Source organism: Acinonyx jubatus, chromosome A3 (assembly GCF_027475565.1).
Source record: "Acinonyx jubatus isolate Ajub_Pintada_27869175 chromosome A3, VMU_Ajub_asm_v1.0, whole genome shotgun sequence".
Lineage (NCBI taxonomy): Eukaryota > Metazoa > Chordata > Mammalia > Carnivora > Felidae > Acinonyx > Acinonyx jubatus.
Window position 1 is genome coordinate 2,007,173 of NC_069388.1, and position 26,804 is coordinate 2,033,976.

Genomic DNA, 26,804 nt, shown 5'->3' on the forward strand with positions numbered 1-26,804 from the left:
GCTCCCGCAGGCAAGCAGTTGCTTGGACCACGCACTTAAGTATTTTCAGGGAGCGTAGAGATTGAAAAACGATCTCCCCTCTCGTGGGAAGCAACAATTCCTAGCTTTTTGTTTTAATTGTAACAGTTCCGCCTTCTCGTGAAAATCGCTGACGAAGTAAATGCCTCTCCTGTTCATCCCCGTGGTCCCTTGTCTGTGGTCTGTCCCTTCTTGCCGAAGGAGCCACTCGGCGCTACGTCCCTCGCTCCCCACGTGATCTGGCCATACCCCTGCTCCCGCCTGGCTGTGCTCTCGGCAGGGCACCGGGGCCCCTGTTCCACCTTCTCATGGGCCCTCCTGGTCCCCTGGACGCTGTTGCCGCTTCCTCTTTGAACCTGGCATTAGTTAGGGCCTGGCTGCTGGTAACACCCCAAACGAGAGGGCACAGGTTGGACAGGTTGGGCGGAAGCTCGAGTTCCCCTGCGGGACCCCAGACGTCGGCAGCCCTGGCTGAGAGCGCTCCCTCTTAGGGCTTCCTCTCGAGGATGGCCCGTGACATCCCGTCCCTGCCCGCCTCTCTTTGCCTCCCCTACCCTGAGACCACACATGCTTCGGTTTCCAGAACAGGGTTGTGCCCCCCTCTAGTCTGGGTTCTCACTTCCCACCCCGGGCTTCCTCCTGGAGGCTTGGGGGTCTCAGTGTGGGTCGCCTCTTCTTGTAAAGGCGTCCCTGACTTGCCCCATGCTGTCACCTGTGCCCCATGCAAGACCTGGCGGAAAGGACGCTGATTCCAACAGGGCACCAGAGCAGTGCTGAATAACCAGAGGAGTGTTAACTTGTGTTCACGAGAGAATTTTGTTGTGGTTTTCGTTTTTAAGGATGGAAAGATCGAAGCGGAAGATTTCACCAGTAGGTTATACCGAGAACTTAATTCTTCACCTCAACCTTACCTTGTGCCTTTCCTGAAGGTAAATGTGGAGACCCCCTGCGGCACTGCACGCCGGCAGCCTGCCGTGGGCCTGGTGGAGGGGAGAGGGGGGCGCCCAGGTGGCCCCGTGGGCTTGTGGGTTTCAGGTACCCTGTGACGCTCCTCACGTTCCCTGTCAGGGGATTTTTCTCTGAGCCCTGAGGCCCCTGGCCTGTGGCCTGGCCGCTGGCACAGAGCAGACAGAAGCACCGGCCGGAAGGCCGATGGACGGGGCTCGCCCGTTGGCGGTGGAGTTCAAAGGCATCAGGCCGGCCCTCTTAAGTAACTTTTGCTGCCGTGACATTCTTAAGAGCCTTTCAGAAATACTGCCCTTTTCTTTTTTCTGAACAAATTCTAGCCGGTTCTTTCGGAGAATAATCCTGCTCGGTGACGGTGGGGCTGCGGGTTAGTGCGCCCGGCTGCCCGCGCTGACGCCCAGAGGCGTGAAGGCGCTGAGACCCGCGCGGTTGAGCTTGAGGGGCTTGCTCGTCTGAGCGGGAGGTTTCTGGGTTTGTGAGGAGGGAGCCCGGCCGCGTGCCGCTGCCGACCCTGTGTCTGTCTTCCCGCCCAGAGAAGCTTGCCCGCCTTGAGACAGCTGACCCCCGACTCCGCGGCCTTCATCCAGCAGAGCCAGCAGCAGCCGCCGCCCGCCTCGCAGGCCACCACCGCGCTCACGGCCGTGGTGCTGAGCAGCTCGGTCCAGCGCACGGCCGGGAAGACGGCGGCCACCGTGACCAGCGCTCTCCAGCCCCCTGTCATCAGCCTCACGCAGCCCACACAGGTTGGCGTTGGCAAGCGGGGGCAGCCCACGCCGCTGGTATGAAGGCGAGAGCCTCGCCCGTCACCCCCGTGCCCACCTCTCACGTAGATCGGCCACGGCTCAGGGACGCGTCCCCGCAGGCAGGCGGCAGGGCTCCCGCTGGGGGAGGCCGGGGCGCTAACAGAGTTCAGGCGTGAACTGGGGCCGAGGCCCCGCACGCGTGTTTCCTGGGAAGACGGGATAAGCCCGTTGGCTCTTACCCAGCGGCCTGTCCATTCCCGGTATCGGCCGGGGGTGTTCGTGCCCCCAGTGAACACCGGGCATTTGTAGTGAATCTTCAGTGGGACGTTATCTTTGATCAGGAGCAGCGGCCCCGGGACAGGAAACTGTGTGCCTGGCGATGGACACATCAGGCAGGCGGTCGGTGGGCCTTTTGTCTCACGGCCTTGAGCCCAGCTCTGCAGCCCCAGTTTGGGTCTCGGTGACACAAAGCTGCAGGCTACCGATTGTCGATTTAAGGTGTGGATCCAGTTTTCTGAGTTCCGTGGCTAGACGAGGGCTGTCTTTGCTGGGAAGGGTTGCATTTCAAATTTTTTTTTTTTAAGTTAATTTTGAGAGTGAGACCGCGTGAGTGGGAGAGGGGTAGAGAGAGGGGGAGAGAGAATCCCAAGCTGGCTCCGTGCTGTCAGTGCAGAGTCCGATGTGGGCTCAAACTCATGAACTGTGGGATCATGACCTGAGCTGAGATCACGAGTTGGACGCTTAACTGACTGAGTCACCCAGGCGCCCCAGGAGTTGCATTTTAAATGTGCTCCCCAAACTTGGAAGGGCAGTTGGCTTTTTTAGTTTCAGAGGGATTTTGTTGCTTTACAGACCGTTAAAGCTCCCCCACGGTGCAGGTTCCCTTGTCACCTGGTAGTGGGTCGTAGAGTGTGTTTTGTCACAGCGGCCACATAGTAACTGAGTGAGCCACCAGAGTCTGTGGGGCTGTTTGCCCACCTGCTCAGGGACGCCTTTGTCTCCCACATTGACCGCTGGTGAGGAAGGTGTGCTGAGATGGTGGGTGAGAGCGTCTGGTCTGCCGGGCTGGGCACTGTGCGGTGCTGCGGGCCGAGGGTGCGTGTGAGAGGAGGGTGCAGGCCTGTACGTACAGGGCCGTCCTACCACCCTGGCCTAATTTGTGCTAAAGGGGCGTTCCCTTGAGGAGAACCTCGTGGGTCCCAGTCTTTCCTGGAAAGGTCTGACTTGTGGTGCGTAGCTGTGGCCTGACCTGTGTTCCTGGTTTGTGGTCAGAGGCTGTGGTGGCCCACGGGGTCACTTCTGCACTGCGTTTCCCAGTCCCGCCGGGCGGGGGTGTGTGTGGGGGAGCAGCAGTGGGGTCAGGCCTGAGTCCGGTCCATTCCTGGATCCTGGAAGCCTATGGAGATGAAAACCGTGGCTTTTCCCTTAGTTCGTGGCAAAACCTGACTCTGACTCTAACCACCCTGAGGCAGTTGTTGTCTTGACTCTTCCTTTAGAGGGTGAATTTTCATGGGTTTGTTGCAGAAACAGTTTGGTTGTAGGGCACCACCCCGTGTCCCCACCAAGTGTCTCGTAATACCGGGCACGCCCATCAGGTCACCTACGTAATAACCTTCTGGGCTGGGCAGCGTGTCTCCGGCACAGGGAGTGCCACTGTGCGGCGGGGTGGGGGGGCCCCTGGAGCAAAGGCAGAGGCAGGAGCTCGCTCTGGCTGATGGAGCTCCAGGCAGTGCAGCCCTGAGCAGGCCTGGGGGCAGCAGGGGACACAGCTGGGGCTGGACTCAGCTCTGGGGTGTCTCCCCAGCTCAGCTTCGGGTGGTGGGCACGGGCAGGCCCCCACGGGGAGGCCCCAGGAGAGGCTCTTCCCTGAAGGCCGAGGGCTGAGTTAAGGGCAGGATGCGGGGAAATCTGCCCCCCCCCCCCCGCCCCCCCCCCCCGCCCCCGGGGTAGAAGGCGGAGCATCTCTTAGAGACCCTGTCGCTAGCAGCCGTATCCCCTTCTGAGGTTTGGGGGGAAGGCACGTGTTCCACGCCAGACCGCCGGGTCAGCCTGCCTCGTCCTGGCACCGACCTCAGGCCCCACGTGCAGATCTGCCCCCAGAGCTCACCTCTTTTGTGGCGCGGACGTGGGCGTCCAGGGCCCGGCAGGGCCCGGCTGGGCGTGGGTGCTCATGGGCCCGTGGCTCTGCCCCAGGTCATCCAGCAGCCGCCCAAGCCCGGAGCACTGATCCGCCCGCCGCAGGTGACGTTGACGCAGACGCCCATGGTCGCTCTCCGGCAGCCTCACAGCCGCATCGTGCTCACCGCGCCTCAGCAGATCCAGCTGAACCAGCTGCAGCCAGGTGAGGGCCGTGGGCCGCACACCCGGGGCTCCCCGCCACCGCCCCCCAAACGTCCGGGTGCCCTTTGCTGCGTTCACAGCGCCGTGCGGCCATTGCCGCGTCGGGGTGATTTCGGGGGCAACGGGTCCAGTTCGCGCTGCTGGGTTCTCTGTCCCGAGCCCCTCCTGCACCTGACAGGTGCGCTCGTGCCTTTGCCCAGGATTTCGGGCGAGGGGTCCCGCGTGTTGACGGGCGTCACCGTGGTGGGTCGGCAGTGATGCCCTCCCCTCAGCCGCCAGGCTCCCTAGCGGTTGGGTCCATGTGTGTGGCGGGGGAGCGGGGGCACGCCCGCATGTCCCGCGGGGAGGGTGCGGTGGGGGGGGGGCGCGCGGGGCACGCGTGCAGCGCGTGGACCGCTGCTGTCTTGTGTTGCAGTGCCCGTGGTGAAGCCCGCCGTGCTACCTGGAACCAAAGCGCTCTCTGCCGTCTCGGCTCAAGCAGCTGCCGCGCAGAAAAACAAACTCAAGGAGCCCGGGGGAGGCTCGTTTCGGTACGGGGCGCACTGTCCGCGCTGAGCAGGTGGCGGGGCCAAGGCCTGGGCCTGTGGCAGCCTCGCCCGCGGGGCACCGGCGCTGTGGTTTTGGGACCGCTTTCTTTCCGTGCCTTTGACCCCCGTGTACGCGTTTTCCCGCAAAGTTAGCGCAGGGAGATTTGCTGCAAACGCATAGCAGGAAGTAAACGAGCCGCTGTTTTCTGTATGAACTGACGGAAAAGCCATCGTTGTGACGCTAGGTCTTGGTGTTCCGAGTGCGTCGTGACCGTCACGTAGGACGCCTCACCTGCCCTTCTTTTAACTTCAGACTTTCGGAAATAAATGCTGTGGTTTGGGCTCTTGAGCAGCCGGGTAAAAAGCTGCGTGTCAGGGACGCGCAGCGGGAAGGCCGTGGCGTTGACGTGGATCACGATGAAGCAGCGGGAAAGGACACGTGTCCTCGGGGTGTTCACGGGCCCGCCCCCACCGGACTTCGTCCCTGACACCGTTGGCCGCTGGAGCAGGGCTGGCGTCAGCGGTGCCGAGCCGGGGTCGGCGCCCGAGCGGGGTGAGGAGGGCGCTGTGCCTGGATGGCCCGGTGTGGAGGGCCTGCGTCCGGTGGGGGCGGGGAGGACCGCCCCGAGGGAGGGGCCCGCCTGTACAGCAGAGAAGCGAGGGAATGAGGGCCACGGGGAATCCGGGTATGTCTCACGGAAGGAAACTTTACTGCGGGCACCAGGCGGGCTAGAAAGGCCCCGTGGTGCCAGGTTGGCTCGTGGGGTCCGTGTCCGTGTCCACGTACAGATTGCGGGGGCTCCTTGCTGTGTGCACCAGAGGCACCTGGGAGTAGCGCCTGGATGGCAGGGAGCCCGCCCAGTGCTCGGACCACGGCTTCCAAAAACCATTGTGGCGCCGTGACCCGGGTGCCTGAGAAAGGCTGGTTTTGGGGTCTTTGCAGGGCAAGCTAGCGCAGCTCATCAGGTCAGAGGGCGGTGCTGGGGTGGATGGGCTCCCTCCCACTGTGCGTGTCTGTAGTGACAGACTGTGTGCCCTGGGTGAGACAGGAAAGCACGAGCCCGTGACGGTGAATAAATGGGGAGCTAATGACGAGGGGGAAGCCGGCAGGGACCCCAGAGGGGTCAGATGCTCAGAGTGCATCAGGAAAGGACCAAGGAGACCCGGCCCTCTGCGGGGCTTGTGTGACATTCTTGTCACGAGGGGAGGGGACGTCAGTCAGACGGGGGACACACACCTGCTGCAGGACACCTGGCCTGTGGCCTCGAAGCGTCACTGGCACGAGAGCCAAGGCGAGGCTGAGGAGCGTCCCAGGCTAGGGAGGCTGAAGGGAGGGCCGTGCGTGTGGCCGGCGGCCTGCTCGCGGGGGACGCCGGCTCCACGGGGGGCACGCGTGGGGTGATCCGGGGCGTGGGGCGTCAGGTCGGCAGCTTCCCCGCAGGCGATTCAGGAAGGAAAGGGTCCTTCACCCCCGACTCTGCCTTTTCCACAATTGTGGGACCATTTTAAGAAAAGAATGCTGTTTGATTTTCTAAGCCAAGTTTCACTGGGAACAAACTCCTTGAAGCCGTGGGTCCTGTGTGGCTGGGTTTGCTCTCTGAGCTTAGTCCTGACCGTGGGGGAGCCCTCTACACGCATCCTCGTGCTGGGACTCCTGTGCAGCTTTAACGCTTAGCTGGTCTTCCTTTAAAAGAACGGACTCCCAGGGCGCCTGGGGGCTCAGTCGGTTGAGCGTCCTGCTTTGGCTCCGGTCATGATCTCACGGTTCGTGGGTTCGAGCCCCGCTTCGGGCTCTGTGCCGACAGCTCGGAGCCTGGAGCCTGCTTTGGATTCCGTCTCTCCCTCTCTCTCTGCCCCTCCCCTGCTCGTGCTCTGTCTCTGTCTCTCTCAAAAAATAAACATTAAAAGAAATTAAAAGAAGAAAAAAAACCAGACTCTTTTTCAAAGAAGACTGCTGGGCTTCCTCGATCAGGTGACGGTGCAGGGCCGGAGGGCGCCGGCGGGACGCTCGCCTGGAGGGGCGTCCGTGCGCTCTCTGCACGGGGTCCCCTGCCCCGCTTGTGGACCGCTGGGTCAGGCCCCCCGAGCGTCTCCCGACGTGCCCCCTCGCTCAGTCAGCTTATCTTCCTCTCTGAAGGGATGACGATGACATCAACGACGTGGCCTCGATGGCGGGAGTAAACCTGTCGGAAGAAAGTGCACGAATATTAGCCACGAACTCTGACTTAGTGGGCACCCTGACGCGATCCTGTAAGGATGAAACCTTTCTCCTACCAGCGCCTTTACAGAGAAGAATCCTAGAGATCGGTACGTGGGTGCCGCCGTCACTGGGGCCCCCGGTGCACATGCGACTCTAGCCCCGCATAGGGCCGTCTTCTGCCCAGCTCCCCGGCGGAGTGCACTCGGTACCTTGTCTTGCCTGTTACCGGTGCGGTACTTTCCCCGAGCTCGATGCCGGTGGTTCTCAGGTAGTTGCAGCGGGTGTAGACCGACCCCCCACCCCCACCCCTGCCCCGAGGGCCTGTCCAGGCCGCCCTCCGGTCGCTCTGAGCGGTGAGTCGTGGAAGACAGAACGGTGACTCGGAGAGGAGAGAAGGAGCTTCGGCGGCTAAAGCGTTGCCTACCCCCAGGTAAAAAACACGGCATCACGGAGTTGCATCCGGACGTTGTGAGTTACGTATCACACGCCACGCAGCAGAGGCTACAGAATCTCGTGGAGAAAATATCAGAGACGGCCCAGCAGAAGAACTTCTCGTACAAGGTAACACGCTGCCGTCCTGAAGAGGCCGAGCTGGCCGTGGACTCCGGGTCGGTCCTGCCGGGAAGCCTCTTCCTGCCCCGGGCGCGCGGGGCCGCACAGGTGTCGCGTTGGCTCCGAATTCTCCACGGAGCTGCCTCAGCGCCGTGCGCCCGGCCGGAGGAGGAGGGCAGGCCGGGCCTGCATGAGGCACGGGGCCGGGGCCAGGGTGGGGGTCCCGGAGCCCCTGCCAGTGCCACCGTGGCATGCCCACGGCCCCGAGCCAGCCCTGCTCCCGTGACTCGGGCCGCTGCCCCGTTTGTGTCGTGGAGGGTCACCTGCACCGAGGTCCTGCCTTCAGGGGCAGGTTGCAGGGTGGGATCTGCCTTCCTCTGTCCTCACGTGGGAGCTGTGCAGAGGGGCCCAGCCGCGTGAGGCCCGTGCCCTCGGAGTGGCAGTGGAAATCAAATGACGCACGAGCGTTTGAGGTGGAAACCCCTCATGAGCCCCAGCACGGCTCACTGAGACTCCGTCTGCATGCTGGCCTGCAGACCCGTCCCACGCAGGCCATCCGGGCCGGGGGCGGGTGTGCGGGGCTCCGTAGGACTCGCTCTGGGGAAGCGGGGTGTGCGCAGCCCGTCCAGCCCGGTCCCCAGGTTTATTATGACCGTGTTCTTGCCTTTCTGTAGGATGATGACAGATACGAGCAGGCAAGTGATGTCCGGGCTCAGCTCAAATTTTTTGAGCAGCTTGATCAAATTGAAAAGCAGAGGAAAGACGAGCAAGAGAGAGAGATCCTCATGCGGGCGGCCAAGGCAAGTGTGTGTGCTTCTCGTGGCCGGCCGCTCCCACCCCAGGCCCCGGGAGGCCAGCGTGCTGTTGGGGCCGGCCCGGGCCCGAAGGCGTGACGCATTTGATTTGGAAGGGGGCCTCGGGTGGGCTGCAGACCTGAGCCAGAGCCCCTTGGGCCGGCCTGGCCCACCGTCCGTCAGAGCCCTTGACCGGCGGGCACGGTGAAAGCCACGTGTGAGCTCTTCTCCAGGGGGACTGACCTTCATGATGGCCGTTTTTTTCCCCGTGGTGTGCGGCCTAAATTGTTACGTTTGGGCCGTAAAAAAGCATTGAAAAATGTAACATATGTCCCGTCGTACAATCTGGATGTTATCATATCATGAGTAAGATAGCGTGTCTGTTAGACGATGAACACTTAGGTCCGAGCTTATTTTTCTTTTTACCTCTTTAAAAAATAGTCTCGATCCAGACAAGAAGACCCAGAACAGCTAAGGTTGAAACAGAAGGCAAAAGAGGTAAGTGTCTTCAGCCAGAGAATCTTTGCTCTACACTTGAAAATAGACTCTTACGTAACCTGCTCGTGCCACACAAGAAAGGGTGAGGAAGGGGCGGTGTTTCTGTACGACGGGCACTGACACAGCCGCTCGAGACGGCTGCAGACAGCCCGCGTCCCGCTCCCAGATGTGGCGGTGTTTCCCCCTGGGTGCGCCGTAGCCTTTGTACTTTCAACTCTCTACGTCCTCTGGGCTTTGGGAGGCGCGCATCTGCTTCTGCTTCATTTTTCTGATTGCGGGATAAGCTTACCGTTGAAGCCAAACGTGAGAGAAATTTTAACTTTGACGGTTTCCAAAGACCCGCTGCTGCCTCTGTTTTTTTCGTAGCAAAGCGAGAGCCACGCGTGTGACCTGATGGTCCTTGTTTTCCTTTTCTCAACAAAGATGCAGCAGCAGGAACTGGCACAGATGAGGCAGCGGGACGCCAACCTCACCGCGCTCGCTGCCATCGGGCCCCGGAAGAAGCGGAAGGTGGACTCTCCGGGACCAGGGTCGGGGACGGAGGTACGGTACCGTGGCGGCGGCAGCGAGGAGGGCTGGAGGGGCCCCGGGGGCGTCTCCGCTCTGTGCGCCAGGTCGGGCAGGTGCCCAGGATCCTCGACCTCCCTGCGCGCCCCCCCCTCCCCCCCAACCCCGCGGGCCTCCCTGGAGTACTTGTGCGCCTGACACCTCACGCTCACGTCAGCTTGTTGTGGACGCTGTGGGAGCCCAGGTTCTCGCCACACGGAGGCTTGGTCCGCGTGCGTGGACGCGGTGAGCGTCGGGCCGCCCGCGGAAGGAGCTGTTGGAAGAGGCCCGTGCGTGGGGCGGGCGAGGAGCCGGGCCGGGAGTCCGGGTGCCGGGGAGAGGGACCCGTGCCGCTTTCCGTGTGTCCAGATTTTGTTGGTTTCTCGTGTTGTTTGTTGTGATACCTTCACACACGGTTATAAACCCAACCTTAGGATTTTGTTATCTTGGTTTACCGCCCGTTGTGTTTTAAGTTACGAGAAGAAAGAGAGCCTGGCGTTTCCCGTTGGCGTGTGTAGTTTCTGCTTTTGGAGGCCACGGTCCGGGCCTGCACGAGCAGCGTTTCCCTCGGCCCACAGGACCTCATCCGGCATTTCTAGTGGGCGGTGCGCTGGTGGGGGCGGGGCGGGGCGGGGTTCGCTCAGCTTTTGTTTACTCGAAAGGGATGGCGTCCCCCCCCCCCCCCTCAACTTTGAATAGTACTTTCCCTGAATGCAAAAGTCTGGGTAGACAGCCTTTTTTTTTTTTGCATTCTACGCTCCTGAAGGAGCTGAGCGTGTCCAGATGGGTGCCGTGTACTTTAGGTGAGGACGTGCTAAGAGGGATGTGGGAGCCCCACGACCAGGCACCCCTTATGCCCCTGCTCCCTGAGCCCCTCTGTTTCACGGCTGGAGTCCTTCACGCTGCGGAGGGCATCCCCGTCCCAATGCTGTGCTGTCTCGTTCCGGATCACAAAAAAGGTGGGAGGTTTCCTGGCGTGTTTTGCAAAATGGCAGAACCCTTTTTCCTAACCTGATCAGCAGCTGCGATGGTTGTGTGACCGTCTCTCTCCCGTGGAAGACGTGGTTCACGCTTGTGCCGCGCACCTGATGTATCTCCCTTCTCTGGCTGCTTTGACATTTTCGTTGTAAACTTGAGAAGTTTGTCTCGGTTCTTTTTAGACTTGGTTCTCTTGACATTTGGCCTGCGTGGGGTTCTTTGATCCGTAGAAGAAGTTCCTCAAATTGGGGACATGGTGGCCTTTATTTCTTCAAAATTTTTTCCGGTTCCGGTGTGCTTTTCCTCTTGGACTTGCCAGCGACACGTACATGAGACCTGGTGACGTTGCCCTCGGGTGTCTGGGACTGCTCATTTTTCTTTCATCTTCAGGCAGGATGATTTCCTCTGTTTGTCCTCAAGCCCCCTGACCACATGGAGCCATGTCACCCGCAGGCAGCCGTGGAGCCCACCCACTGAAGCTCGCGCCCGCCGATGTGTTCACAGTTCTGGGGTTTTCAGTCTTTCTTACGGTTTCTGATTCTTTGCTGAAGTTCCCTGTCTGCTCACGTGTTGAGAGAGACCACAGCCCCCAGGACATCCTGCCTTTGGCCTGTTCATAAAAGCTGCTTTATGGGGCGCCTGGGTGGCTCAGTCGGGTAAGCGTCCGACTTCGGCTCAGGTCATGATCTCGCGGTCCGTGAGTTCGAGCCCCGCGTCGGGCTCTGTGCTGACAGCTCAGAGCATGAATGGGGGAGGGGCAGAGAGAGGGAGACACAGAATCCGAACAGGCTCCAGACCCTGTCTCTCTGTCTCAAAAATAAATAACGTTAAGAAAAAAAAATTAAGGAAAAAAAAAAGGCTGCTTTAACGCCTGTGCGGGTCCAGGGTCTGGGCTCAGGCCGTCTCTGCTGGCTGCCCTTCTCCTCACCTGCGGGTCCCACTTTCCTGTTTCTCTGCGTGTCTAGCGATTGCCACTCGGTGCTGGAGATTGTGGGCGGCAGAGGGACTCCCTTCCAGGAGTGCGGGTTCTCGCTTAGCAGACGGCTCATCCTGACTCGGTCGGGCGCTTTGTTTTTCCCTTTGGCGTCAGTAAGGGTCTGTGGAACGCCCGTCTGACCTAGTGCGCCCCCCGTAGACACTGCCTCCCCCGTCCAGGTGGCTCCCAGGGAAGGGCAGGTGGCCTCGCGGCTGGGTGCTGGGGTGGGAGCAGGGTCTTCCCGCTCGGGCAGGCGGGGCTCTGGCCGGGAGCGTCCTGTCGTGCGTGTCGAGCGTGTAGCGGCCTCGCTCGCTGCAGCAGTGCATCGCCCGCGGTCCCTCTCCTCCCGCAGGGTTCCTCGAGGGACCGTGTGCGTCACACTGATGATTCATCTTGATGTTGGTGTCTGTGTGGTCGTTTCGGTTTTCTGTGATTCCTCTGCCGGGTTGTTTTGGGATGGTTCGTGGGGAGGGCGTCTGCAGGTGCTTACACGCGGAAGCAGCTCGTGCCCTGTGTGCTTGAAGGCCCGTTTGCGTAGCTGTGAAATCCTTGTCTCCCATTTGCTTCCCTCGAGAATCTTGAACGTGTTACTCCGGATATTTATTCCTGGCATGAAGTGTTGCTGTTCAGGCCTGATGATAGTCTAATTTTATTTCTCTTATACGTCATGTGTTCTTTTAGCCCAAGTTACCCAAAGAATTTGTTTTTTTTTTTCTTACGAGCCTTTAATTTTCCTTGGAACCGGTTGTCTGGGTTGGCGGTCTCGGGTATGGGTGGCGTTCACGCAGCTTCAAGTCTGTTTTCGTTCGGGAACATCTTTGGTGGCTTGTTTCCCCGGCTTCCTCCTTGGAGACCCCGACGGGGACCGTTGTGTCGTCCTTGCCTCTTGAACCCTCTGTCGGCCTCACTTGCGCTCACGTTCTTGTGCTCGTGGTTTCTTGAGTTTTCTGTCTAATGTTTTCTCAGCTCGGGCGCCTCGTTTCTGAGTTTCGCTAATTCCGGCTTCTCTTGTTCTTTACGACTGTCGTCAGTGTCTCTTAGCTTGTTTTGAGGTAGACCGTTACAGTTTTGGTCTGTTTGTTGATTCCGTCTTCTCGGTGTTTTTCACTGTCTGCAAGGATGTTACCCGTCTTCGTTTTCTCTCTTCCCTGTAGCAACTTGGGGGGGAGGGGTTCAATCCTCGTGCTGTCCGTTGGCTCCTTTCACGTGACTTTCGTTTCCTCGAACTCGATGGGCGTGTGTGTCTGAGGTAGCCTGCGAACCTGGCGGAGCCCCTCTCTCGTGGCCTTCGTGTGCTGGACGCTTGCTCTCAGCATCCACGGCTCCCCTGCCCGCCTCACCCCTGGGCCGTCCCTGTCTCCACCGCCCCGTCCTGCCCACCTCGTTTCCCACCTCCCGATCTCGTCCGCGGGATGCTGCTCTGTGGCCGCTGCCCCCTGAGGCCTCCAGCCCGGCGGTAGCCCGGCCTGCACAGTTCTGGGGGTGCCGTTCGGGCTTGTGGCCGCCTGCGGCTCGTCTTCGCGGGGTTTGCTCTAAATAGCAGTTGCTGGTCTTGGGTTTGGCCGCTCAGTTGCCGTGAGTCATACACGGGCCTTTGGGAAGATGAAACTGCTGCCCCCGTTGCTGTCTTCCCAGCAGACGGTGCTTATTTAAAAATGCACTTTCTTTTAATTGAAAATCGTTTCCAACCTACAGAAGAGTTGTAGGAGGAGTGTGTGCAGCTCTTTGTTTATGCTCTCAGTTCTGAGTGTTGCATGACCCCGACCCCGTCACGGTGTCTCATGTGTGTGTGTGTGACACATGTGTGTGTATACGTTCCTCTGATGGAGTGTTTTGCACCCCTAGTGCTGCTACCACCGGGCCCTGTCTGGCACGAGGCTGCACAGACTCCAGGCGGGATGTCTGCCTGTCCTCAGGCCTGCGCCCATGTCACCCGTGGCCCCAGCAGCCTCTCCACGTCTGTGCAGGGACGCGGGGCATCTGGTTGGCTTGCGTGTGAGCCTGTTAACGGATCCCTCGTTCTCAACAGCGCTCCGGGGACGGCACTTCCGTCCACGGGATGAGCCTCGGCCTAGGTCTGTGTGACTCTGGCAGAAACGCCTCCATCTCGATGGCACTGTGTCCAGTCTGTCACATGAGGAAGCGCCCCGTGTGGTGACCTTCCTACTGATACGGACCGTGGTCACCAGGTTCGGCCACACTGTCCGGCGTGTAGTCACCGCCGTTCGGTTAGTATTTGTTCGCCCTGAGCGAGGAGGTGTTCCGGGACTCCGCGGGCCACCCCAGCCTCAGCGCCATCGCGGCTGCAGGCCGTGACGTCCGTCCCCTTCACGCCTTCTGCTGCAGGAAGACCTTTCCCTGCGTCCTCCGTCCGCCCATTTGTTCGTGCGTTTGTTCGCCACCGTGGCCGGGGCCGTGGTCTCCCGTGGTCTTCAGTGGGCTGTAATCAATCTCTCGTTATTTCTAGATTGGGCAGTGGAAGCTCCTTCAAGCTGTTTCTGTATCCTTTTGAAATGTCACCCTTGTTGACACGTCGCGGTTTTACCGGTGGGAGAGGCTTCCGGAGCCTCCAGTACTCCTGCGCCCTCGGGCTCCCGGCCAGGAGCCCCGGTCCCCCGCGGGGGGCGGCGTGTGGAGGCCGGTTCTGAGCTCTGCGCGCCGGTTCCAGGCCCCTCTGCAGTCCACGCGGGGGAAGGTGCGTGCAGGCACAGCCCTTCTGCATCTGAAGCGGTCCCCGCGCCTCGGCGGGCACCCCGCTTCTGGTCTGCACCCAGGGGCGGCTTCCCGGCCTCCTCCCTGTCCTCACCTGTGAGCCCGTGTCCGTGGGAGATCGAGTGCCGTCATGGCCGATGTGTTTGGTCCTTCGCTCAGCACACCCGGCCTCCCAGACGCTCTGGCTGCTGAGGCCCCGGCGCTGGGGGGAGGGGCGGGGCGGGCAGCTGGGCAAGGCCCGTGGGTGAAGGTCCGACTGGGTTCAGATGTGTCTGGAGGACACGCCAAGGAGCGGGACGAGCGTGTGTTTCCAAACCCCACGGGGAGGGCTGGGCACGAGGTGGCTGCTTGCGGGGAGCACGGGGACCCTGAGCGACACGGTGCAGAGACGCAGGTCGCCAAACACTGTTCTGGGAGGTTCTTTCATGCGTTGTTGCTTTTGTCTGCTTTTGAACTTCAGAGGGAGGCTTATGTGTTACACGTATAACAATTAACATAAAATCCGTACTTTAAAAAGTTCTCCATATGCCTCTCCTCATCAGTGGTAATGCTTAGTTCTTTTTCTTTTTTACTTTGGGATTATTTCCTTGGGATATGTCTTTTTAAAGTAACTTTTTTTTTTAACTCATTTTGTTTATTCATTTATTTTAAATGTTTATTTTTGAGAGAGAGAGAGAGAGCAGGAGCGTGTGAGCGGGGGAAGGGCAGAGGGAGAGCAGGACAGAGGCTCTGAGAGGGGCTCCACGGTGTCAGCATGAACTCACAAACCGTGAGATCATGACCTGAGCCGAAGTCAGATGCTTAACCGGCTGAGCCCCACCGGCGCCCCTGAACTAATTTTAGACCCGTGGAAAAGTTAGGTAAATATTGGAGTATTTCTATACACCCCTCACCCAGCTTCCTGTAGTGAGCCGTCAGTGTGCTTAGATGGTTCATAAGACCTTATTTGATTTGGTTTTTCAGAATTTAATTTTTTAAAATTATAATACACCTTGTTTTTTGGAGGAGTTTTAGGTTCATAGCAAAACTAACTGAAAGTACAGAGATTTCCTGCGTGCTGCCTGCCCCCGAACACGCACAGCCTCCCCACTGTCAATACCCACCGGAGGCTACATTTACGAAAACTGATGAGCCTCCATGGACGCGTCATCACCACCGAGTCCACGCGCGCCTTGGGGTCACTCTCGGCGTCGCGCGTTCTGCGGGTCTGGACAAACGTGCGGTGACGTGTACCTGCCTTCACAGCATCGCGCGCTCTAGTTCCACGGCCCCGAGACCCCCCGAGCTGCGCGTGTTCATCTCCCCGCTGCCGTCACCCCCACCTGCCGCCGCCCCGACGGCCACTGACCCTTTACGTGTCCACCGCTGTGCTTTTCCAGGAAGTCGTGTGGCTGGACTCACGTGTGGGGGCTCCTCAGATCGGCCTCCTGCCTTAGTGACGAGCGTCGGAGCCTCCTCCCTGCGTTTTCGCGGCCGAGAGCTCGTTTCTTGTGAGCACGGAGTCATGGTCCACGTTGTGGATCTGCCACAGTTTACCCGTCACCTTCTGAAGGACGCCGTGGTCGCTCCCAAGCTTTGGCAGCCGCGAGCACAGCCGCTGTAAAAATCCGTGGGCAGGTTTTCGTGTGGACACGAGTTTTTGACTCGTGTAGATAAATCGCAAGGAACACGATTGCCGGCTCGTCCGGTGAGACTATGATTCGTTTTGTAGCAAAACACCAGACTCGCCTCCAAAGCGGCCGCGCCGTCCTGCGTTCCCGCCGGCAACGGCCGAGCGCTCCTGCTGCTCTGCGCCCTCGCCAGCGTCTGGGGTCGTCGGGGTCGTGGGTTTGGGCCCTGGTGACAGGCGTGCGTGGTGCCTCGCTGTTGTGATTTGCGTCTCCCTGACGGCCTGTGACGCGGAGCGTCTGTCCCCGCGCCCGTCTGCATCTGTGCGTCTTCTCCGGTGAGGGGCCTGCTCGGGTGTCCGGCCCGTTTTTCATTCAGGTTTATTATTGTTGAGTTTTGTGAGTTGTGTGCACAGTTTGTTTGGGGTGATGGTCCCTGACCAGATGTTTCTTTTGCAAATATTTTATCTGTGTTTGATTGTCCCCATCGTCCCCCTGAGGACCTTTTCCTGTTGTCACTCAGGACCCTCTTTGCTCCTTCCTCCGTCGCTCCTTGTTCCCTCCTGATCTCAACACTCACGAAGTGTGGGGGTCACTTATTTGGTACAGAGTCCCTCAAGTTGGGTTCATCCTGGGTTTCCTCACGATTAAGTGCACGTTCCATAATTTTAGCTAGAATTCACAAAAGGGATAAGGTGCCCTTCTGAGCGCGTCACGTTGTGGCCTTTGGCTAAAGTGGCGCCTGCCGGGCGATCACGCTGTGAGCCCCTACTTTTCCCATGTGGCTGTCTCCTGCAGTGGCGGTGGTGCTGTCTGCCTTCCGTCCTTTACGCCCCCCCCCCCCCCCCCCGCTTATTCCTTCATTTAACGATGACTTGTGTGCCATTGTGCCACGCCGGATGACCTTGTGCCCGAAGGTCTTTGTGTTCTGGGGCGCACGGCTGAGGGCGCAGCAAAGTTGCCAGGAGGTCTTGTTAGGAACAGCCGGGCTCCCCTCCCGAAAATCGGGTCGCTTCGCCTTCCCCCGTCTCACCAGCACCGCGGGAGATTGTTCAGGATTGTTTAAAATTGTGCCAGTCCGGTGGTGACACGGGGAATCTTGGTGACTGTGCTGTGGGTGCCTGAGAACAGGCCTATTCTCCCGAACGGCGTAGAGCTTAATAGATTTCCACAACACGCACCTGCTGCTCAAGCTGACCCGTCTTCTGAATCCTTGCTTATTCTTGTCCATTCGATGGGTCTCGTACGGACTGTGGCGATGTAAAGTCTGTGTCACTCGTGCGTTTCTGTCTTTATCTCCTGTGTCTTCTGCAGCTGATGCTTTGTAGCTGGGCTGTGTGTGCCACGTTGTTGGGTACGGAAGTATTCAGAAGTGGCACATCTTCTGTGAATTGGCACTTTTAGCCTTAAAAAATGTCTGCCGTCGTCCAGTGGGCTTGAGCTCTGCTGTGTCCTGAGTTAGGACCATCATTCACCCCGCTCTCTGCACTTCCCTCACCAGAGAGAATCTCTGTCCCTGCTTTGGTCTTATACTTCCTGATTTTAGGTGTGGCTCACATCTATAGCACGTGCCTACGTCTTGTTTTCTGAGCCGAATCGAAAAGCTTTCCCCCTATTAGGTGAATTGAGCCCATTCGCCTTCTTCTGATATGATCAACACACTTGGTCTCTTCTGTCTCACAGTGTTTTATAACTATGCCTATTTCTTACGTTTGCTATGATTCTCTTCCTCTGAAGTGCATATTCTTTGCTCTTTAATTAAAATGTTTGTATTTAGGAAGGCTTACGGTTGTATTCTGGTGGTTATTTTTGCACATAAACCTTTTAAATGTCCCCTGGTTTTTCTTAGCTGTTCAGCTTCTTAGTTCCCATAGGGCTTGAGCCCCGCCCACTTTCTCCCAGCAGCCAGTGCACATGCCCCTTGCTCTCCGCCCTCCCGCCGGGCCCCTCCTCAGCTTCAGTAAGCGGTGTGGTTTCCTTACAAGTGCTTCTGCCCGCCCCAGCACTGCGCGTGTCCCTGCCCATTCCTGGCTTGGATGACGACTGCACTGTGGCCCAGCCCGCGGAGGCCTCCATGCAGAATCCCCGACACTTGCATGTTGCAAAAGGTCTTTCTGTGGCTTCGATAGGGAGGATGGTCTGGCTTGGATATAAGATCCTTGGCTCGCACTTTCTTTCAGTCCTTCTGTGAATGAGCGTCCGTGGTCGTCCTGCTTTGGGAGCTGGTTTTGAAAAGCCCCGATGCCAGGCTGATTCACTTGCCTTTGTCATTTATTGTCTCTTTTACACGAGGCCTTGTCTTGATCTTTGAAAACTAGCAGTTTCACGAGGAGATGTCAGAGTCGGTTTTCATGGGAACTTTCAGTGTGTAGATTTGGTCTTTCTGGTTCCTGGACTCTGGCTTCCGTGTCTGTTGTGTTCTGTCTGCTTCCTTCTTCGGAGGCTCTGTTAACACAGGCCTTTGCTTGCCTGCCACGCCACCTGCCCTTCCCCAGACCTTCCGCGGCTGCACCCCTCCTCACGAGCCTGCCTTTCCTCGCGGGTCTGCCCTCGGGGCCTTGCAGTTAATTCATGCACTTCTGAGAGATCTCTGTGTCTCCTTCCCATTTTTTTCTTGCATTTACTCCACTCTCATCCCTTCTGTTTTTTAATCTACTTCTCTTAACGTTAGGGATTTTTCACTCAGGGCACTTCTCATGCCCTCAAATGTTTCAGGACATCTTTTGGTTGTTGGAAGTGTTGTCTTAATGGTTTTCTTGTTTTTCCAGACAGTCTCTGATGTGCGTGGAATTCTGTTTTCTGATTTTTGCGGTAGATCTTGACGGACTTGCTAATCTTGGGTCACTTTTGCCAGGTTTGGGTGTCTCATCAGACTTGCGGTCTGATGGCGCCCTCTTCTGACCGCGCTGAGCAGTCGGGTAGTGTGGCCGGTTTTCTGTTTGCGTTGCTTGTAGGAGGGTCCTGGAGGGTCCTGTGTCCTTTGGCGGTGACGTCCCGGTCTTGCAGGAGCCTCAGTGTCCCTTTAGTTCCTTCCCTTGTCGGAGGCTCTGTGTTCTGAGGACTCTGGACGCTAGACTGGGGTGGACCGGCCTTTCTGGGTGGCCTCTGTCAGACCGCGGCCCCTTGCTGTCTCCATCCTCTGCCTTTGCCACGTCACCTTGTGGGTTCAGGAGGACCTGCCAGGTGTTCTCGTCTGGAGTCTTTCTGGAGCAGGGCGCTCCGTGCCGCCACGTCTGCCGATGGAGCGATGCCTGGGTAGATTGGTGCCTTCTTGTTCTGAGTTGGTTTTGGGGAGACGGAGGGAGGTGTTGGGGTGACTGAGTGGTATGTGTCCTCCTGAGGAGAGTACCTGCGTGTCTTTGCCGCCGCGTGTACTCCCGGCCGCCTGTCTGCACCGGGTGCTCTGTTGCGTGGACAGGGAAGGCGCAGAGACGGGTGCAGGCGAGTTGGGGAACGGAGGGGAGCAGGGCGAGCCGGTCGGAGGCTGTGCCATTGGGTTCGCTGGAACCGGTTCGGCCCAGGCTCCTGGCTGTCCAGCTGAACGCGGGGCGGGGGCGCAGCCTTGAGGGGCCCCTCGCTCGGGAGCCTCTTGGCCGTGCTTCTGGGGGCCCGTGAGTGCAGGGCTCTTGGCTGCTGTGGCCCCGAGGTGGACATTTCCCCGAGACCGTGCCCAAGGGCCCGTGGCACCGGGGCTCACGTGTCGGCATGCATGGCGAGCACCCAGCCACGCCGGGGGCTTCTCTCACTGTGAGCATTGGCCCCCAACTGAGGTGGCCCCATGAGCCGGGATTTGGACGGAAAGTGGGGTTTTTCCCATTCGGTTTTACATCAGGTGCTCATTGCCTGTCAGATCGATTGTGGCATTTTGCCAATGGCAAGGTTGCCTTCAAAAGAAATAGCTCTTTTTTTTTGTCTTGGACCAGTCCCGTGACCGGGCTGACAGGTGTGCGACGTGCCGTTTTCAGGGGAGGACCTGCTGTGTGCAAGCGATACATCCAGGGTCGCCTTGCTCTTAGCCCAGCGCCTGCAGAGCCTGCAGAGACCGGGCAAGGCAGCCCTTTGATGGGGTGTGGGCGTCACCGCTCCCCCTGGGGGCCATCCCCGCCCCCACCGGTTGTTCCGTGATTCTGGGCTGGGCGCGGTGTCGGTAGGCTGGGTGGTCACGGCCGTCCTCTCTCCCGGGCTCCGGGCTCCTGTGACCCCTCCCGCAGCCAGAATACCCGACGAGCAGCATGACCAGGACCCTGGAGGGAGGACGGTGAACTGCGTCCTTCCGTTTTGACATGAGATGGGGAAACGGTGCTCGGCCCGTGTAATTAGAAGTAATGTGAGTATTAAGTAGGATATCTTTGAGCATCGGCTTTTTACAACATCCATAGAAACACCAGGAATCGAAGTTTCTCGCTGGCCCTCAGAGCGTGCCGCCTGCACCTGGGGGCGGCACTCCACCGGCTCACTTGCCCGTTAACGCTTTGAGACCAGTTGTGGTTTCTAAGAAATATTGGAATAGTATCGCAAGTATTATTTGTCTTGAGTTCCGACCCGGTAATTTCCACCTGAAGTGGGGGCCCTGTCCTACCTGTTTTTGGCTGTCGGCTTTCTGTTTGGAAAGTAGAAACATCAGACGTGGTCCAGAATTGGTCACGCGTGTTGCAGAGATGTTCCGGTCCGTTACGTAGGTAGCGCCTTTGCTCTCTGCATGGCTGCGCCTGTCCCCGTGAGTCTTGGTGTCTGCAGGGGAGGTGCAGAGGGCAGGCCACCGTCCGCGGGCAGCTGTCTTTCCAGAAACTGGCCTCTGCTTGGGCGTGCTGGGCTCTCCCCATGGTGTCTGGGGTGCAGAGCGGCGGGCCCCCGCCGGGCCCCCGGGCTCCTGCCGCTCCAGCGTCATCACAAGCCTCTGCAGGGGTTGGGGGGGGGGGGGGGGGAGTGGCGCGGTGTGTGTCTTGCACAAAATGCTCCTTTAGGGCTGTTACCGAGGCTCAGGAAAGCACGGAGAAACCAGAATTGTTCTTCCAAACAAGGAAAAGCAGCTGCCACGCAACCTGGCCTGGAGGAGGGACCTCAGCCGTGAAGGGTGGTGGAGGGGGTGCAAATTGTAATTGAGGTCAAAGATGGGTGCGTGTGCACAGGGACTCCCCTGGGGGAAAGGGCTCAGGTGGCAGAGGGACCTGGTGCCCGGAGCGTGCGTGGGCCTCGCCCGCCACCTGCTGGCCGGCTCCCGGAACTGCGGCCTGGTCAGGGCAGGGCTCTTCTTCAGCTGTCGGGGAACCCTTTCCTCCCACCTTCCTAAGCTGTGAGAACATGCGGTAAAAATACCCTGTGTTATGTTTGCACTTGAAATATGCACGAGCAACTTTAACCATCAGAACACAGATGCTTAGTTTTCATTCTGAACGGAGAACCAGGCACCACGCAGCTGGGAGTTGTGTGGTCGGACGGAGATGCGGTGCTGGAACCCCAGGACCCAACACGACGCATCCGGGAACACCGCCCCCAGTGACTCCTTGTCCACGTGCAGGCGTCAGAGACTCACAGAAGCTCGGCTGTTCCCCAGCGGTGCAGGCCCTGAGCCCAGTTGCTGCTGTCGGCCCGGAGGTGGCAGTGTCCCGCTGAGACTGGCTGGGAGCAGGGTGCCCCCTGTTGGCCGCGGACGACCGCGGTGACCCCAGAGCTCTGCGGTCCAGCCCGCTAACCGCCCGCCCAGCCTGGGAGTTTAGACTTTGCAGCATTGGGAAAGTGCCTTTGCCGGCGACATGGGGACGACACGATTGCCCCGGGTGTGGCATCGGTCCCACCTGGCCGCCTGGACACATGGAGGTCGGGGACACCAGCTTCAAGCCCAGGAGCTGTCTTGCCATCCCCCTGGGGCAGGAGCCTCCGCCTGTGCCTTCTGCAGGCCCCGAGGGCCGGAGTCTGAGCCCTGGGAATTGCAGGGGTTAGTGCCCATATGGGTGCTTGAGACCACCGGTCCCGGAGGTCAGCGTGGGGGCCGTGCCCCCTGCTCACACCCCCTCCCTGTTAGGGACCCGTAAAGCACTTCAGCTCCAGGAGCAGGTCTGCAGGAAGGAGCCTGTCCCACACGTGGCTTCCTCCAGCTTCAGGGTTCCTTGGCACACCTGTAGGGAAACTCGAGTGGCTGTGGGCACGTAGCCCTGGGGCCAGCACCTGGCCCTGCCCCTTCCTGCCAGCGCCTTGGGTCCCGCCCACCCGTGCACACCACTAACTCGGCTGTCTTCTTTCTCGTCACCAGGGGTCGGGCCCAGGCTCGGCGGTCCCAGGCAGCTCCGGCGTCGGAACCCCCAGACAGTTCACGCGACAAAGGATCACGCGGGTCAACCTCAGGGACCTCATATTTTGTTTAGAGAATGAGCGTGAGACAAGCCATTCACTGTTGCTCTACAAAGCATTCCTCAAGTAGCACAGGGCGGGCGCGGCGTCGCGGATGGAGACGCCTGGGACGCTTTTATATATTTGCAGATGACGCCTTTTGTAACAAGCAAATGGGATATTGTTTAAAAAACAGCCACCTCTTTACAACGGAACAGTTTTATATTCCTGTTTCTAAGTCAACTCTTCAGTGCGGAAGAAAACACGTTTCTGTAACAGAGAACACAGAGGCCCGTGGGCCCTCTTAAAGGACAATTAACTCTTAACTCATCTTTGATTGAGTGGCCTTCTTGCCAAACAAGCCATATATAAAAACTGATGGAATCGTTTAGCAAATAATTAGTTGCCCTCTGTCACCTCGTAGCGGTTTCTACATTATTTGTGCGTTTTGGTTCATTCAACCCGACTTACTGCGTAGGTGTGTGTCTACAGCGATGACCTCATTTCATTTATTTTATTTTTGTATTAGTCAGTTGGCAAAGCAAACTGATTTTTTAGACTATTTATCTGCCCGTCCCCTCCCTCGCCAGAGTCCCCGAGGAGCCCGGAGCCCACGGCGCGCCCGCGCGGAGCGGAGCCACCTTCCTGCTCAGGAGAGGCCGTGCCGCCGGCTCCTCCCGAGCGCGTGGTCGGCACCTGTACAGACGCAGTTTATTTGCTGTAGTTTGTAAAGCTGTAAAGTTAAAAGAAATGAAAACCTTTTCAGCATAAATATATTTTACTTGCACTGTGTTTTTTAGCTAAAAGTGGAAACTTAGATGAAATAAAATCAAAGTTGAGAAGAATCATCAAAAGACTGTTTCTCAGTGTGAATCAAGTGTTGAAAAATGGTTGGTGTATTTTGTCAGTAATTGTACATAATTTTTGGCACATAACATAAAAATGGCTATGTAAACTATAATTATTTTGCTAAGAGACTGTAAGCAAGCTGTGGGCCGACTTCGCAGATGTCCAGAGCAAAGCCCCTTCTTTGTACCTATTTTTTTATTACAAATATACTAATTGGTTCTTTATATTTTCAGAGGTTATTGTATTAAATTGTCTATTGATAGTACTTTTATGACTGTAAATACTTGGGCTTTCTCCGTGTGAATCCTCACGTCAGACTTTAATTCGCGCGAGTGTGAACCGAATGCTGATCAGTATTTTTTATCGACGCCCGAAAACTGTTACGCCTTTTATTTTGTCTTTTAGGAAATCCCTGTCTTTCCATTTTTTCATGTAAATTTTGCACAGTTACTTGTTCATATGTAAATATTTTACTTTCAAAAATGAAGTTTTTAATTGCTATTGTTTTATATAGGATTGAAAGAAAATTAACTCCTTTATTAAAAACAAATTTATCTGTATCTGTTTTGCCCGTTTTTCCCGGTTTTCCAGTTTTAGATCTGCCGCCAGAGACTCAGCTCTGGTTCCGCTGAGGTGTTTGTTTAGGGGCTCCTTGTTAGCATCAGTGTGTAAACCCCAGCCACTCTGGGAGGAGTAGCCTGACCTCTGCAGACGGGACCTCCGCGCTGCAGAGTGAGGCCTGGCAGGAGGGCCCGAAGCCGAGTTGCCTCCCCGCGTGCTCGGGCCGTCCGGGCCACCCCGCCTGCCTTCCGTTGCCGGACCGCCCCACTTCGACACAGGTAACGCTGGGCACCTGTCCTCGCAGCTGGGCACCTTGGGGAGAGGCGAGGTGAGGCCCTTGTGGGCCCGGGGGGGTTCTGAGCACAGACTCGTGCCCTGGAGAGCCCGGTGCGGACACAGAGTGGCGGAGCCGGATGGGGTCTCCAGGACGCCCGCCTCCTTTCTGCCAGCCAGCGTGGTGGACCGGCCAGCGCCCTGCCTCCCGAGCGCTGCTGGAGCCGGCCGTGGCGCACTCGGGGCTGGCGCCCAGGTTTCACGTTAATTGTAACTAGTCTGACGACACGCAGCGACGTGTGGGCTTCCGTACAAGTTACACTGGAGAACACCGCTCGCGTCGGGGTGCCCGTTCCGTGGTCTCCGGGGGTTGCCAGCCGTGTCCCCGAGGCCTGTGTCCCCGTTCTGGAGGCCAGAAACGTGAGGTCAGGGTTTGGCAGGGTTGGGGTTCCCCCGAGGCCGCGAGGGAGTCCGTGCCAGGGCTCTCGCCCAGCTCTGGTCGTTGCTGGCACCTTGGCCGCAACGTTTGTGTGGCGGTTTCTCTGTGCGTGTCCCTCTTCGTGTCTGAATCGCCCCTTGCCACGGGACCACGAGTGACCTCATTTTAACTTGACCTCCGTAAAGACCCTGCCTCCAAGTAAGGTCATGTTCTGAGGTGCCGGGGGTTAGCCTCCACTGATCTCTCTTGGGGGGACACACTTGCCTGTCACACCTGTGGTGGCCGAGGACAGAGCCCGTGCAGGAAGCGCTTTCAGGGTTTCTAAGTCTCCCGCCCACGGGAACAGGCCCGAGGTGACTTAGCGGGCAGGTCACACTGGTGCTTTCTAACCACGACCTCTTTGTTTTCGTGAAGCTGTTGGCCTGAAATAAATCAGGTCAGTCGGTAGAGGACGGTCGTGCTCAGATTTCTGTGGGTGTGACTGACTTCCAGCTTGTCTGCACGTCCTACCGGGTCGGGGACGGTCGCAGCCACAGCCGTGACGCCAGCAGGAGGCCGCGCACGGCCGAGGTGCTGCCGGCAGCCACGAGGCACGGGTCTGTCCGTCATTTTCCCTCACCAGACCGGTAGCTGTGGGTCGGCGCCCACCATGACACGTTGTTAGTTGCCCGAGGTCGGGTTCGGGTACGTGGGCGGGCTCGAGGGCAGAGGGCTGGCTGGCGTCGTCTGGGACGCCGGCTCTCAGCGCTCCGCTGCAGCAGAAAGGCAGGAAAAGGAAGTCAGGCATCACGTTTGGAAAGGAGGAAGATGGAGGAGGAATCCCAGATGGCGCCATTGTGCGCACGCAGAAGACTCGGACACACGCTGCCCAGATTCGGATTTGGTGAGATTGTAGGAGGGGGGTCAGTGTCCTAAATGAACCGTGATTCTGCGTCCCAGCAACCCGCGGCCACCAACGACACGACCAAGGTCAGGATACCTAGGGATGCATGCAAGGAACTACAGGGGAGACCCTCGCACCCAGGCGAGAGAGACGAAAGCAGGTCTGAGTGGAGAAGGTGCCACGTTTACGGAGCGGACGGGGTGTTGCGGGGAGGGCGGTGCTGCCGCGCTCAGAGCCCCAGCGGATGGTCTGCCACGGGACGGTCTGAGTCTGGAGACCCGTACGGAGCTGTAGATGACTTGGAATAGCCAAGGCGGCCTAGCGCGGAATCAAGATGCTCACGCTCCCAGGTTTCAAGACTTGGCGTAAAGCCGTGCTAATCGAGCCGGGGTGGTATTGGCGTGTGCGGACAGACCCGGTCAGCGAACACCACAGAGTCCGGAAGTGGATCCGCGTGTTACAGCCACTGGGTTTTGGACAAAGACACCAACGCAGCGAAGGGAGGCCGGACGTTAGTGCAACTGGGGGCCTGAGGGCGGAGGGTGAGTCTTGACCCCGTCCTCACGCACACGCAGCCTCATTTGAGATGGACCGCGGGCCTGAATGTGGAAGCTGAGACTCCAGATCTTCTAGAAGACTGGAGTGGGCAAGGACCCTTATGGACACGGAAGGCACAAGCCATAAAGGGAAAAAACGGCAAAGGGCACTTAAGTTCTGCCTGTCAGAAGATGCCCAGTGAAGGCAGACGGGAGGCCATAGGCCGGGGGAGAGCGTGCACGGGGTGTAAACCCGATAGGAACCCGCATGCAAAGTGTGTAAAGAGTTCCACAGCTCAGTAAAAAATGTCGGAGACACTTGAATGGGTCCTTTATGAAAGACCTACAGGTGGCCGATGAGTGAAAGAAAAGTTGCCCATCATGACTGGTCATCAGAGAAATGGAAACCAAAACCATGGCGAGACCCGCCACACGCCCACCGGGGTGGCTCAGACTGAAAGAGGCTGACACGAGGCCCCCCGGGGCCTCAGTCGGTTGAGCGTCGGAGACTTTGGCCAGGTCATGATCTCGCGGTTCGTGGGTTCGAGCCCTGCGTCGGGCTCTGTGCTGACAGCTTGGAGCCTGGATCTTGCTTTGGATTCTGTGTCTCCCTCTCTCTCTCTGCCCCTCCCCTGCTTGCATTCTCACTCTCTCAAAAATGAATAAACGTTAAACACGTTAAAAAAACAAACAAACAAATGGAGTGGGGTGCCTGGGTGGCTCAGTCGGTTAAGCATCCGACTTCACAGTTCGTGAGTTCAAGCCCCGTGTAGGGCTCTGTACTGATGGCTCAGAGCCTGGAGCCTGCTTTGGATTCTGTGTCTCCTTCTCTCTCTGCCCCTCCCCCATCCACGCTCTGTCTCTGTGTCTCTCAAAAATGAATAACCGTTAATAAAAGTTTTTTTAAAAAGAAAGAGGCTGACAGAATCACGTTGAGGGGCAGGACGCCGTCGTGAAACAGTCCAGCCACTTTGGAAAACTGTTGCCCTTTTTTTTTTAATGTTTATTTTTGCGAGAGCGAGCGTGAGTGGGGGAGGGGCAGAGATGGGTGGACAGAGGATGTGAAGCAGGCTCCATGCTGTGAGTGGAGAGCCCCACGCGGGGCTCGAAGTCACCAACTGCGAGATATGACCTGAGCCGAAATCAAGCGTCGGATGCTTATGTGACTGAGCCACAAATGGAGCGCGTGTCTCCCCGTGATCTCGCGGTTCCTGCCTCCGTCATATCTGTTTGAGAGAACTGAATGCCTTTGTCTGTCAGAGGCCGAAGGCGAACGTTCATTGTGGCGCCGCTCGCTCATGGACTGAGGTGGAAACAAGCCGCCGTCCGTCAGGTGGTGAGTGGATCCCAACCGTAGTGTAATTGTCGATGCGATACTGCCCCGGAGGAAAGAGGGATCAACCGCTGATGCTCTCAGCAGTGGAGCTGAATCTCCAAAGAATCATGAAGAAAGAGGCCAGCCCCTCTGGTTCCATTTGT

At 58.3% G+C, this 26,804-nt stretch overlaps 1 protein-coding gene across 1 annotated transcript in view; it reads left to right on the forward strand.

Annotated features, from left to right (window-relative positions):
* TAF4 (TATA-box binding protein associated factor 4) overlaps positions 1-23,193 on the forward strand; it is a 65,701-nt gene extending 42,508 nt beyond the window's left edge. The window contains exons 6-15 of the mRNA XM_027046613.2: positions 858-947; positions 1,518-1,763; positions 3,921-4,068; positions 4,483-4,597; positions 6,732-6,901; positions 7,225-7,355; positions 8,021-8,146; positions 8,582-8,638; positions 9,062-9,181; positions 21,708-23,193. Coding sequence (XP_026902414.2) covers positions 858-947; positions 1,518-1,763; positions 3,921-4,068; positions 4,483-4,597; positions 6,732-6,901; positions 7,225-7,355; positions 8,021-8,146; positions 8,582-8,638; positions 9,062-9,181; positions 21,708-21,875 — 1,371 coding nt within the window. The 3' untranslated portion in view covers positions 21,876-23,193. The remainder of the gene's footprint in view (positions 1-857; positions 948-1,517; positions 1,764-3,920; positions 4,069-4,482; positions 4,598-6,731; positions 6,902-7,224; positions 7,356-8,020; positions 8,147-8,581; positions 8,639-9,061; positions 9,182-21,707) is intronic.
* Positions 23,194-26,804: the final 3,611 nt, after the last annotated feature.